Below are 14,657 nucleotides of genomic sequence, written 5' to 3'. Positions count from 1 at the left end.
GAGAAATTCGCAATGCGTTCACTTTCGCGATTTCATCAAAGCCGGCCTAATAAAACTGCAGCTGTCCCGCCCTAACGCAAGCGCCAGAGGGAGAAAGCTTAATTAACCCATTTGTTTAAAACTGCACTTTTATTTTAATATGACGGACCTATTCCGAATGCACCTGTCAGATAAATTTGCGAATAATTTGCGATAAAATGACGTGTATTTCTGGCTCGTTAAAACAAACCGTAATCATATTTTGTGAGTATTTAAGTTTAAATTAAATTTCATATTTTATTTTGATATGAGTTAAGTACGAAAATACTCCGACATGTTCTGAATAATAAATGGACGAAAAACGTCATCTTTTTTCAACCTTATCAGGCAGATGGACATTTCGTATTAATAACTTTATTCATGAATCGATGTTGTATGCAATTTACACTTCATAAATCTTTGGAGTTCTGATTAATACCCAGAGCGTCATTCGAACTTTACAAATTGATTTCTCATTTTAACATTTATATAGTTCTGAGACACTGACACTGACGTGTATATATATTTTTGGAACGTTGGCTTGTAAAGATGTTTGTGAACTCGACCGTATCTAACTAAAAAGCAAACGGCCCTATCGCCCGCTGTTTCCGAACCGCGATACGATATCAACAATAAGCGGAACTCTCGAGGAAGAGGACGTCATATTTTATCGATAAGTAAGTCCATAAAAATCGATATCTGTAGTTTTATTTAATTTGATAACTCTTACAAAATGTTAAGATTGCAAAAAAATAAATATATTTGTCGTATTTTCAAAACTGAAACGCACTTTCAACTTTCAACTCTTTAGGAGAATGAGAATCTTTTATATGGAGCATCTGATTCCTCCTAACAGAATTCCTCTATTGCTTTATGCAGGTTCACAGGATGTAATTATTATTAAGTTTCCTTTACACTGTTGCATATTCCATTCACCAAACCGTATACAACGTACAAGATTGCATGCCTGATGTCTTAAAGCCCCTAGGCTAGACCACAACACAGCCAAGATAAGCTGGTTCAACAACAATTGACCAATCATGAACCTTAAGTCCTTTCATAAAGGTATACGTATCGCCAATTAACATTGTACAATGTAAAAGTAACACTAACTATCCAATAATGGACTCTATGTGTTTGTAATAAGGTATAAGAAAAGTCAGTGAATATTGTGGTTATACATAATGAGCACCTGCCAGTAATTGATTGTTCGTAATAACGTAGTAGATCAAGTACCCTTGTAGCTTGTAGTGTATGTAGGTACCTAGGTTCTATAGTTGCCTCCAGAAACTCGCGAACTAAATTGACAGGTCAATGTGCATAAATGATACCATAGTTTGGCCAGTGCTGTTCATATCGATATTTTCAAAAAAGTTTGAATTAGAGAATATCGCAAGAATTCATCGCTAGGGGCGCTACTGTTGAGCGGTCAGTTAAAATGTATCTTTAAGTAATTTTGTAATTATGTAAGTTATTTTACAAATGTTACTTGGTATTTCGAAAATTGTGCAATTTTATAGTAATAGGGACAAGGATATTGGATAAACATAATAATATATTGTAATTAAATTCCCTTTGCCCAGCAGTGGGACACCAAAGTAGGCTAAAAAAAAAAAAAAAAAAATATTTAGGAAAACTTACAGCTACAGTAACAAGTTAGATGATAACATAGAAACAGTGATTTTGGCCCAAAACACAAAAAAAGGCCAGACCAGACGGGGACATATTTCGTACAATGTGATTAATTTCTCATTTAATTTGTGTGGTGTGGACGCAAAAATTAAATCGTCTCGGTGATCCCTATTGCTTCGATTGTAAAGACCAGTCCCTAAAATGGACCGTTGACAATTAGGTCAGAATTTAAATAATTATGGATCAATCTCATCTACCAGCCACATGTACAAAATTAAATCACCTATTTTTAGATTTATGGCGACAACCGAGCTTTTGAAATAAACAACTTGCCCCCAAACCTGCATACTAACATTGAAATTTGTCAATTTCGCATCCGCACCTCCTGATTTGATTGGTAACGTCACAATCTTACAATCGAATCAACCACTTTTCTCGTCACATTCATATAAATCTAAATCGATTGTGACCCCTAAACAATTATCACATGGGTAGTAAGTGCAATATCTTACTTATCGATATCATTTTATCGACACACACGCGTGACTATTTTTTCTTTGCTATTCCTGGTATCATTATATTTGTCAAACTCATGTCAATTTAGTTCGCGAGATTCTGGAGGCGACCTTAGGTTGTATAGTATATTCACTATATTCAGACAACTCACAAAAAGCTAAGCACCGTGTGGCTAGATCAGAACTAGAGTTAGTGGGCCAAATATTCGATAATTATTTCGGAATTCGGCTAATAAAGCGGATATTCGGTAAGCTGTTCAATTTCAATCTCCTAAGATAAGAACAAACAGGTCAAAAGGCTAAAAAAGATTCACAAACCAAATAATCAAAAGATCTTATGGATTCAACATGACCCATCGTGTCTTTTAATGACAGCGTCGGAAAACCGTAACTTGTAGTGTTGCAACAAAACAAAATAATAATAAAATGTGGAATATTCGGCATTTTACCGCATAATTCGGCCGAAATCGTACTCGGCAATCTCCATATTCAGCCCATCTCTAACCATTTATGTAAATAGATACAACATTAAGGTACAGCAGGCCCACGGTGTATGCTTCGCACCCACAAATCCGCAATGCTAGGAATTAATTAACATTGCGAATTAATTAATATTTTTTATTCCTCGAAGTCATTATCGAGAAATATGACGGTATTCGAAGTATTATATCATAATAAAATGATGTTTTATTTTGTAAAAGAAACAAAAAAGCTAACATTACATAACACGTAATAGCATTGACAAAGACATTCTGTTAATTATTTTGCACGCTTGTCTGATGTGATATTTTTTATCCCCTCAAAGTTTAAAAAAATGCATATTCATGAGTCCATAGTTTTATTTTATGTAAACAATAGTGAAAAAAAAAAACACTATGTCCAACAATACGTAAATTAGTGTTGTGATTTACATAATTAAAAACCACAGAAAAATACTTAACGTAACCTGTAAATCCTGTAATTAACTTCAATAAATCACAATACAGTTAACGAAATCATCTAACTGCGAACAATGCAAAAGATAATATCAAAATATCCTGATAAGTGATAACAATAAAAATGAATAAACCATACACTCTAAAAAAAAACGGATAAAGGGCCAAAAGTTACCTTAATGTCTAGGCAACAAGGTCTGTGCACATATTTTTAAAGCTTTGCCCGTGTCGACTTTAACTGTAAACGAACATACACATTCATGTTTAGGTACTAGGGTACCATGGATATGCAGAAGGTGAGTGTAGGAGGTATAGTAGACTACCTCCCCGAGACTACGCTTATGCATCCGCCCTGCATGCGTCTGTAATAGCTGTACGTTGAGGTCAGTCTAGATACTCTAGGTCACCACACGTAACAAGCTTTTTTACTTGTATAAAAGAACTAAGTCGCAATGTCCGCCATTTTGCATATGTCCAGCATTTTACACACACTCCCTGTTACATTCCAAATCCCTAAAACTGAGTTTATGTTTATGCTCGTACAAAAATATACTAGCTGTGTCGGCATTAGACATTCCATATTTTTCTCAGCCTCCCCTAAACTTCACAACTAAAGTAGCCTAAATAATATGTAAATAATGTATTAGTTATAATAATTGAATAATATGTAAGTTGTGACCTGTAATTTATCATTACCAATAAAAGATGTCTATGTCTATGTCTATGTCTAATAAGCTTTTTATGTGCCTCATCAGAAAAGGATAACGTAGTTTAGCAGTGAAAAAGTAATAGCAACATGAAGTAACTTCATAATTTAAAACATTTAACACTTCGCGAATCGTTTAGCTGCTAAACGTTTGCGTATTGCGTATGCTATTTATGCTAAACTTTAGCATAAATAGCATACGCAATCTAGTGAGCAAGTTCTGTGAGTGGTGTGTCGAATTTGCATATAATTGTCGGATGTGAGCGCGCTTCGGTGTCGTAAATCTTGATACAAAGGCATTGCAAGTAAATACATACTTATAGGTTTTCACATGTTGAGTGTTGCAACTCCTCAACTTTAGCATTGGCTATGGTATATTAAAGCACCTATTACTTGTTAAAACTTGTAGCCAGTTGTTGTTCCACACTATTTTGTAAACGTGCGCTTAAATTCAGTGTATGATAAAATTAAAGTAGAGTTTTCCTTATTGATATTATGGAAAAACCGAATTTAAATTCAGTAGGTAACATTTGATCAAATAATTGATCGGACAACTTAATTCTGCATGGCAATAATAAAGTGAAAATATGACGTTCTCACTTCTCACTTTGTTCTGTACAGTCACTATCAGAAATATCGGAGTGACCATGGCGCTCACAAATATTTGAACACGCTTCTATTGTCAAGGCGTTAGAGTGCGTGTTCAGATATTTTTGAGCACCTCAACCGCACCGTTATATCTGATTGGACGCTCGAGTTGAGCGTGCAGCGGGGCGGGGCGTGCGGCGTACATGTTAAACAAATGCAAACGTATAGGAGCGGCCTTACACTGCACTGCACGCTGCTCAAATCACTTGTGAGCCCGACGCCACGCTGCACGCCCCGCCGAACGCTCCGCTTCGAGCGTCCACTCAGGCCTTACACTAATATGTACAAAAATACGGAACTTATGCACAGATTATACAATATAGTTCTCACTATGTAAAAGCGGGTAAAAAACGTCACTATTTTTCATCATCACGGTAAATTCCGTGCCCAGAATTTTAGCCTATAAATATGAGGTAGAGCTATAAATAACTCGGTTTCACAAAAACTGTCCCCTGTCCTAAGCCTCGCGCGCATAAATTCACTGTAACATACAGGGTGATTTCACCCGACTGAACGATTTCATTACAGGTCCAAATATTTTTTTGCTCGTAGAGACAAATTATTCAGTTTTTAATAAAATTACTTGAGTCTCTCAAGAATAAAAAGAAAACATTTAAATTAATTTCATCTTGCTCGATCAGCTAAGCCTTTTTTGGGTGATTTCGCTAAAAAAAAAACTGTCAATAAAAGGGCGGAAATGCCGCAAAGATTTTCGGTTTGTTAACTTTTTTAGTATCGTTGAAGATACGGTACCATGCGAAAAACGGCCGGTTTATTAAATAACGTTGGCACTTCAGGTACAAAGTGCAAAAAATGATTTGGTAAACAACAGCGAATCCCTTAGTAAAACGACGGCGTTCACAATATCTTATCTAAAGTGGCTGCCATTGCAATATAATCCTGCTCGCGATTATGGGTTGTATGAGTCCCACAATTGGTTACACATGTGTTGTGTATGTGGGTATTTTAGAATTCTAGTCTCCTTGTCTTTTAGGCTTGACTCGGTTTTTTTAAATTAATCAATACGTAGAAGTCTGAAATTTAGTTCAATGTTTGAGTTTAATATACTCGTATGTATAGTTAAAATGACTTCAGAGTTGTTCATAACATTCGGACTTCTACATACTTACAAATAATTTCAAGATACGTAGTTGTTATTAATGTTATTATCACATATCTACAAATTCTACAATCATATATAGTGGATGTCTCTCTATCTTTATACTCTTATGTATTTAGATAATGACTTCATTCCTATTGAATGAGGTTTCAATAAGACTTTTCAGACTGTACTCGACTAACGACTAAAATGAATCGGGACTTGTTTTCAAGTTAAGACTCAAAAGATTTGCAATCGGTATATGTGGCTTTCCATCAGAGAAGTGACCTTCATGCTTCATGTGCAATGGATGATTCTGTCAGAATTTCTGTTGGAATTTCAGATAAAAAGTTCCTTATTGCACTGGAAGCATAATGAAAGCCACATATGTATGTATAGTTGAATATACAGTGGGTCCAATGGAAATCACCCGCATGTAGGAAAACCGCAAACCAAACCATGCCATCCGCATATATAGATATAAATGACTGTTTCATGGCTTTAGTTATGTTTTAAACGTAACTATTCTAACCACACCACATTCTGACGCTTCGTCAGCAATCGAACTTTAAAAATCTCAATATGATATTTATTTTACATTACTCGCAGTGCATCTAGTGAGAACCAATTAATATTACAAATACATATTATGATGATGATGAAAGAGTCACATGACTTTTCGTAGTATCTGTCATGTCATGCCGATATATTTTTCTATTCGTTCGCATTCTTATATATGTAGCTCTAATTTGCATGTAATTATGAAAAAGGTATTTTTAATTATACAAAATGGTAAGCAGAGTAACATGCTCTATTGATATTTTTGACAAGCACTCGGCAACTTACAAAAAATGTAGGGTAAGAGAGCAAAATTCATAAATACTTGTGACTGGGTACGTTAAGTTCGTCCGATTTTTCCGGACAGAGCGCGGCACAGTGCTTTTATCGTCAGCTAAAGCCGTCACAATAGCTCTGCCTGAACAACATGAATCTAAAGTCAAAAAGATTACTCAAAACAAAGTAGGTAATTCACACGGATCAATCTTTCAATCTCGTTCGAGATCTCGAAAATATTAATCAATATCTCAACCGAGATTGCTAAAATCGAGATTTCCTGTCAACGAGATTGAATCTCAAAAATTCGTGCGAGATCTCGCGAGATCTCGAAATTGCGAGTTCGAGATTGCATTCCCTAGTCACTATCCTTACAGTATATTTTACTCGCACCAATATTTCAGCAAGAGACTAAGTGCTAGAACAACTAAAAAAAGATATCTCGATAAATTTTGTATCTCAAAAAATGCAATACTGATCCAAGCACCAAGAGCGTAACCTAGATTTTAGTCTCAGAGCATGTCTGAATTAAAATTGTAATGTATTTACATCAACTTGCCTCCCCTTGGCTGTCGGCTGGCAACCAACGCCCTTGATAGAAACTAGAGGGAGATCGAATGTCTAATTTCTCGGTGAGCCGTCGGATTGCCGCATCCAGCAGAGATAGGTGCTAAACGACGCCAAATGAAGCATCTAGCTATTAACAATTTATTTACACGGTATAAGATCCATTTGTAATTTAATACTTTCTGAAATAAAACCTGTATTTATTGCATATTTTACACATAATGTTAATCAAAGAAGTTATCATTAGATAAATAGGTATTTATCTTTATCAGTATCGCCCATAGCATACATTGGTTCTGATAATCAAAATGCGTTACGATCAAGATTAAACCTAGAATTACACTTACAGATTACAGACTATTTATAAAACAAAATACGCAAACAAATACCGTATTCTTATATATAACTTAAATCATAAATGTTTCGTTTCTAAATAAATTAATGTGCTAAACTTCCAAAAAATATCTTCAAACATTGACAGCTACTCCATATAAAAATTAACTGTCATTGGCCGCGACGGGTATAAATTATAAAGCATCGCAACCGCGATTTATATGGAAAAATCGAACAGGAAACTAGAATCTCAGTAGGTACTAGGTATACGTATTGACTCAACGTTCATATTTCACGTCGCGTGACCGAGGCGATAACCACGATTTCGTTATGAACCCGCAATCAATTTAACATAAACATTTCGAAAGCCGATTTTCGTATAGAATACTCGATAAGTCAACATGTAAACTGATATTTAAAAATATGGAACGAAAAAAAGTGCCATTAAAATTTGCAACGATAAACAAAATCACCCTGTATGTCCCAATTCATCAATTTTTGCCGTTCCTTTTCAATATACTTTTTTTTTCTATCAAGCGCATCGTAGTAAATACATAGTGGTACTAGGCTAGCAGAATCTATACAGAGATATAGCATAACAGCGACACGAGTTTTGTGCGTGCTAGATACGCTATACCTACTTTATATGTGTACAGTATTATTATGTCCAACGCTTACAAAACACTTTTTAATCTAATACTTTGATTGACCAGTATACATCCTTTTGACAATAACGTGTATTTTGTTATACATCTCCAGGTCAGATAAGACTGGTTTTTACTAATATTGAGACTCGGCTTGTACAGTGAATGGAATACGTAGCCAGGTAGCGTATCAAACGTATCGAGCGACGCTAACGGAACAAAATATCAGTCAAGTACCAGGCTCACAGAATAGTGAAGGAGCTATGCGATAGTAGAATAACATAATATGTTAATGTGTTGTGTTGGGTAAAACATAAAAGCGTAATATCGTATGTTTCGGAAATATGGCAGCCATTTTCTAAACGACAGGACGAATGTCGAACGGCGAAAAAAAAACATACAGGTGGTCCAAACCTTGACGTCCAAAAATTTTTTTTTAGATACCTACCGTCGTCGTGGGCTATCGCTATCAGACCATACCCCATGTATGTTAGCCGATTTTTCGTAGTTTTCGAGTTATGATTTTTTTAACATTTGTCAATTTTGTTTAAATTTAGATTCCTTACACATAACTTGTATGTAAGTAGGTACCTAGGTACATTTTAACAAGACGTTGAATTTTTAGGACGCTATTACTTTTTTTTTATTGTTATGGACTTAAGGGCGGTGTTGCCCGTTAGCCAACGTCGAGTAAATTGTAAAAGGGTAGGAAATTAACCGCGGAACAACGATTAAAGGCTTAGAGCATTTGCTGTCATTTTCTGTACAAATCAGTCTGCCGATTTCTGCGGGGGAGGAGCACGTCAAATGTATGGCCTGTACATGATTTGTACGTAACGTACAAATAGCCATGTCAGATAAACGTCAGTCCATACTAAAGTTTGCACAATTGTGCGAGGTTTTCGGCAGAGGGGTAAGCTCTTAAAGGCGACTCCGGTTATTAAATGCTCTAAGATAAAAGGTAATTAATTAGGAATTTGACGCTATTACTTATTAGTATTCATTAAATTATTATTTAGAATTGATGACTTGATTCACGATTCTAGATTCCTAAATAGATGCGGTGGTTGTTTAAATCAGAAATACTTGTGGCTAAAATTTATGAACCAACTAAAAAAGGAGAATATTAATTACCAAAATTGAACCACGAGCAGGCCCCAATTTCACCACGGTGACAGGTGCGACAATTGTAAAATCACTGTTGCTGACGTCACAGGCATCCATGGGCTACGGTTACTACTTACCATCGGGCGGGCCGTATTCCTGTTTGCCACCATCATTGTTTTATAAAAAAAAACTTTATTATATCGGAAAAAACAGATATTTCTTTTGCGAAGTTTCTGACAATTGTCAAGATTTAGAAGAATTGTAGGTAATTCTTGACAGGTGATGAGTTATATGTCGGAATTTCGTGACAATTGTAGTGTTTTTGTGACAATTGTCATAAACTTAGCAAGAGAAATATCTGTTTTTTCCGATATAATAATGTTTTTTTTTAATAAAACAATGATGGTGGCAAACAGGAATACGGCCCGCCCGATGGTAAGCGGTAACCGTAGCCCATGGATGCCTGTGACGTCAGCAACAGTGATGTTTTACAATTGTCGCACCTGTCACCGTGGTGAAATTGGAGCCAGAGCGAGTCGAAAAGTGGAATCTCTAGCGTTGCGCGAGGGTTTCGAGCACGTGTGGTGCAACAAACTCCGCCCAATTAAAATTAAAGAAAAAAACATAAAATTTTCGCCGATTCATTAGTAATTATTAGCAAAGATAGATAGATAGAAATAGAGGCGTATTGTCAAAGTAAATTTTGAAGTCACAGTAAATTTACTGCCATCTTTCGACTAGTTTTGACACAGAGTTAACTTTTAGAACGCCATTTGACTTTGATCCTTGTTCTATCACTGATATGGGGCTATTCATAAATTACGTCATTTCAAATACATGTATGTATCTTTGGTAATTAGGTACTTACCGAGGTCGTGCAAGCGTTGTTGTGCGTCTTTTTGTGAAAGAGCTGCTAGGAGGCCTGCGTCGCCGACTCGCTGCCGCGCCACCGCGATGCCGACGGGAATCGAACCTGCACCAAAATTACGTAAAGATGTATTCGTGACAACAAAAGCTAGCTTTAAAAACCCTATAAAAACCAGCGCTGGTCTTCCGTAAAGCCCATTCGGTGATGCTACGGCAGAATACAAATTGGTGAGAATTACTAGTCAGGTGGTACGTCCCGCCTGGTAAGAGGCTATTGTTGCTTATGGACGCCTGTAACATACGTCCTTCTTCAAAACAACTCCCATCCAACCAGTTTTCCAAAAGAAACAGACTTTTACACACTCAAAGAAATTGCGTAAAGGACGGTCGACATCAAAACTATGTTAACACTATTGCACCTTACGCCTTTGTGATACGGAGAAAACTGTATACATATTTTTGATTGGACACATGCTTAGTTGAAGACACACATCGCCGTCTCGCATACTATCATTCTCTGTCTACCAGGAGATTAGAAACGTTTGGAGTAAAATTAGAATATCCTAAATTCTGAGGCGCGTAGATACCATCATTAACGGTTATCTATTTGTGAATCTTATTGCGAGGTAATAAGGGCTATGAATGGTCAGATATATATGTTTGTTGTTGTTTGTAATGTTAGCATCAGTAGTAGTAGCGAGAATACTCGTAGTCAAATATGAATAGGTATGAAATTATGATCATTGATCAAAATAGTTTCAATATTTTATGTCAGTGGTTTTCAAACTTTGGATCGCATCGCAACCCCTTGGTCTCTATAAGGGGGTCGTGTTGTGAGAACCTTAGTAGAAAAGAAAAAACAATGTGAGGTTCGGGAGTTCACGAAATTGTTTATGTCAAGATTGTCAAGAGGGTGTTGCTGTCGCGCCATATAGAAAAGGTAAACACTAATATCGGGGCATGAATACAAGACGACCGGTTTGGCCTAGTGGGTAGTAACCCTGCCTATGAAGCCGATGGTCCCGGGTTCGAGTCCTGGTAAGGGCATTTATTTGTATGATGATACAGATATTTGTTCCTGAGTCATGGTTGTTTTCTATGTATTTAAGTATTTATATATTATATATATCGTTGTCTGAGTACCCACAACACAAGCTTTCTTAAGCTTACCGTGGGGCTTAGTCAATTTGTGTAAAAATGTCCTTAAAAAAAAAAAAAAAAAAAGACACGAGAAATTAATGAATTGGACTGGTAAGTCACAAGCACAATAGATCAGGTAGCATAGAATGTTGGCGTGTCGCGAAATACGAAGGCTAATGAGCCAGACATATAATAAGAAGAGGGTTTCATAACCTACCGTTATTAAGTGACGCGGGTATAGCTGGCTCCGGCTTGGTACCAGGCGAGGCCTGCTCCAACTTGACAGCGACCAGTTCAGACAGCATGTGTTGAGGTTCGCGCTTCACTTGCACTTGCACGTTCTGTCCGGCCACGCCCAGCCAGGTGACGGGGTTGGTGCGGCTGCAGCCGCCGTCCGAGTGAACCATCTGTGGGGAAGATGTGGAATTAGGTTGGGGAATAAAGGCCTGTGCACACCGTCTGCGTGTGCATGACGTGCACGTGCGCGTGCAGCGTTGTAGTATACAGATCCTTATGAGAGACGGCACACCGCTTGCGTGACGTGTGCGTGTGCGGTTCTAACATTTTAGCGCACGTACACACGTCACGCACACGCAAGCCGGTGTACACAGGCCTTTAAGGGCAGTTTTCAAGGGAAAAATTAAGAGCATAATAGAACAAAACTTTAAGCCAAATGAAGTTAGTTTGACTGGTCGAATTTAAACTGTCGTGGGTCATGCTATAGTTTTTTGTACTTTAATTTGCTCGTAATACCTAGTGGTAACCCTGACGTACAACTGTCACAGATTTGCTAGCTCAGATGCGGGGTCATACTAATACTAACATTAAACTAATTTCACAGTTCTCAGTACCTAATTTTATTTATTTTTATATGGAGATCTAATAGGCTCTTGAAACATGTAGTGCGGAAGACCAAACATATTAAGCGAGTCGGTCGAATTTAAATAAGTGAAATGACTGTCAACAAGATAGAGAGGCTAGACATGGTTATGGTGAAATAAAACAAATGTGTGGATTGCTTAAGTATTAGCAGAACTTGATGTTCAATCCATCACGCTAACTTTTAATAGTTTTAATAAAACAAGAAGAACATCGGTAGGGAACATGTTGCCGAGTACATATACATATTAGCCTCAATGCTCCTTTCCTTCCTTCTGCAATCTAAAGGACCTAAACCCAAGTCCAAGTAAGGGACTTGGACTTGGGTTAGGTCCTTTAGATTGCTCCCGCAAGCGATATTGCTGTCTTATTCAACCGCATAGCTGCGTCCCTTCGTGTACTCGGCATATGGCTTTGTACTCCTCCATAGACCTACCTTTTTAGGAGAATTACTGAGGCACGTATTACAGGCCCGTTTCGCCTGTTCCGTCTTTATAGTCAAAGGCTGCATGACGTTTATTCCTTCCAGCAGCTGACGTTGATCACCAGGACAGCAAAGGTTGTCAGAAATACATTTCCCGAGCTTGCTGTCTTCCATTTTATTCGGATCCCTGAGGAGAAAAAGTAATTAGCATACTTAATTACTTAGTGAACCTTATTGTCTATGTAATATGGGTGACGGCTGGTCGTTAGAAGAGCGAATTATTTGGAAAGCGATCGGCATGAAAATTAAATTACTGTCATTCTCAATTTTAATTTTTGGTGAAAAGTATGGTTCATTTTCTATAAGAGGGTAATTTTTTTTTTCGCGATTTTGGGGTTGGTCAATAGTAAAAGTTGCTCAGTATTATCCGGAAACCTCCCTGGCAACAGGAATGCAGTTATTTTTTAGCCACCGTGTATAACACAGTACAAAGCTCATTGTTTTTCAAACTGTGTGTGTCGCGGCGGTGGCTAGCCATAAATAATAATAAAATCAGCTTCAAAAAATTATATGCCAAGGGGGTCTCAGCATAGATAAGGTTGAAAACACTGGCTTAATACGTATGCCATTTGATGATTGGCTTAATTGAAATTATCGTGTATCAAGCTATAGCCATAAAATGTTCACCATTAAAACAACTTACTTGTCCAGCAATAACCTCGGGTTCAATTCCAGTAGGGGGGAATTTGGAGGGGGCGTGGGCACACCGAATGTAGACAGCGATGTCGAGAACAGACTCTCCGTGGTCACTGTAAACAAAGGATGGGGTTAAAAACTGACACTGACAACATTTCTATACATACTTCGCCCATTCCGTTACTGTCAGTCTGTGAAAAGTTGAAAACTGGTAATAAATTTAATGAAATGGATAAAATAATTGATGAAGTATGAATAGAAGGAGCACGTGTTTCTGAATAAAATAAACAAATTAAAAATAGTGATAAATAAAACTAAACTAAGTAGCGGCTAGGTATTTTGTGACCTAATGTTCCAAATTTTATTAAGATATAGCTTATACATAGTTTTCAAGTAAAATGGCTGTGGTATATGGACAGACGGATGGCCATTTTTGCTATTTTGGCTACGGAACCCTATAAATGTAAAGTTTTTACTACTACTACCCTTCTTAGAACTATATTTTATCAACTGTGTTCACGCGAAATTCGCGTCACCTTACGTTCCACTGATTGACCGTACTGTTTTTTTTTGCTGCGACCCCTATCCTATATAAGCTCGTATCATAAGCCACATGTTGACAAACACGACTTAGAGTTCTAATATGAATTATTATACATATATAGTTTATATTTTGATGAGAAATACTATAGGTACAATTTTATCCGAATTTAAACCCTATTTCAAGGAGCACACAATTCATTCAATTTTAAAACAAATAAGAAGTAACCGCCTAAAGCAGCCATTCTCTAAGTGTGTTCCGCGGAACCCTAGGGTTCCGCGACACACCTGCAGGGGTTCCGCAAGAATTTAGAACACTATGCTTTAGTCGCCTCGAAAAATTTTACTATGCAAAAACACACTTCTAATAACTATTGTTTTATTGTAGGTAGGGCTTGCAATCCGGATATCCGGATATCCGTCTAATTTACTATCCGGATTTAGATGAGGTTAGTATTCGGATAAAACGAATAATTCGAATACCATTTATGACAAAAATATCATTCCAATTTTTAAGAAAACTATTTCACAAATGTTGAAAATAATAACGTTAACCTATGTCGATTGATTTATTTATTTATTTGAATACATTTTTACAGTATAAAAACTGTTTATTTAAGTATTTCTCCTTGATTGTCGACTACTCCCTTATTTTTTTTAAGTACCTATTTGGGAACAATCTTATGCAGATCGACCTAGCTCCGTAAAACGTACAAAGTAACTTTGAATGTACTTAATTGTACCGTGTTCCTGTCAAACGCGCTGCGCTGCATTGTTGTTAGCGTCTGAATACATTATTAATAACGTGCGAACAGAACTAAAATGGGTCCAACGGAGGAGAACTTCGGTTGATATTGAACTGCCGAACGAGATGCAGTAGCTGTTTAGCAGATATGATAAGACAGTTTTAGCATTCTGCATTTGAATAAATCTGTAATGAAAACCTTGATTGACCTTAAATTCAATGTAATATCTGAACAAGAAGAGACTGTCTCAACAGTTAGAAGACGTATTCGATTCTCTAAATATCATCAAAACCACATCTAGTACCATATGTCAATAAGACGCCAATT

General features: G+C 36.9%; 2 protein-coding genes across 2 annotated transcripts in view; both read right to left on the bottom strand.

Annotated features, from left to right (window-relative positions):
- The window catches only part of LOC134791772 (uncharacterized), a 329,980-nt gene that overhangs the window by 190,085 nt on the left and 125,238 nt on the right, over positions 1–14,657 (bottom strand). The window lies entirely within an intron of this gene.
- LOC134791638 (protein winged eye) overlaps positions 1–14,657 on the bottom strand; it is a 135,941-nt gene that overhangs the window by 28,977 nt on the left and 92,307 nt on the right. The window contains exons 4-7 of the mRNA XM_063762692.1: positions 13,052–13,157; positions 12,361–12,535; positions 11,263–11,452; positions 9,907–10,011 (exon numbers count right to left, since the gene is read on the bottom strand). Coding sequence (XP_063618762.1) covers positions 9,907–10,011; positions 11,263–11,452; positions 12,361–12,535; positions 13,052–13,157 — 576 coding nt within the window. The remainder of the gene's footprint in view (positions 1–9,906; positions 10,012–11,262; positions 11,453–12,360; positions 12,536–13,051; positions 13,158–14,657) is intronic.

Source organism: Cydia splendana, chromosome 6 (genome assembly GCF_910591565.1).
Source record: "Cydia splendana chromosome 6, ilCydSple1.2, whole genome shotgun sequence".
NCBI lineage: Eukaryota > Metazoa > Arthropoda > Insecta > Lepidoptera > Tortricidae > Cydia > Cydia splendana.
Note: the sequence above shows the minus strand (reverse complement) of the source record. Positions and strands in the feature narration are given on the sequence as shown.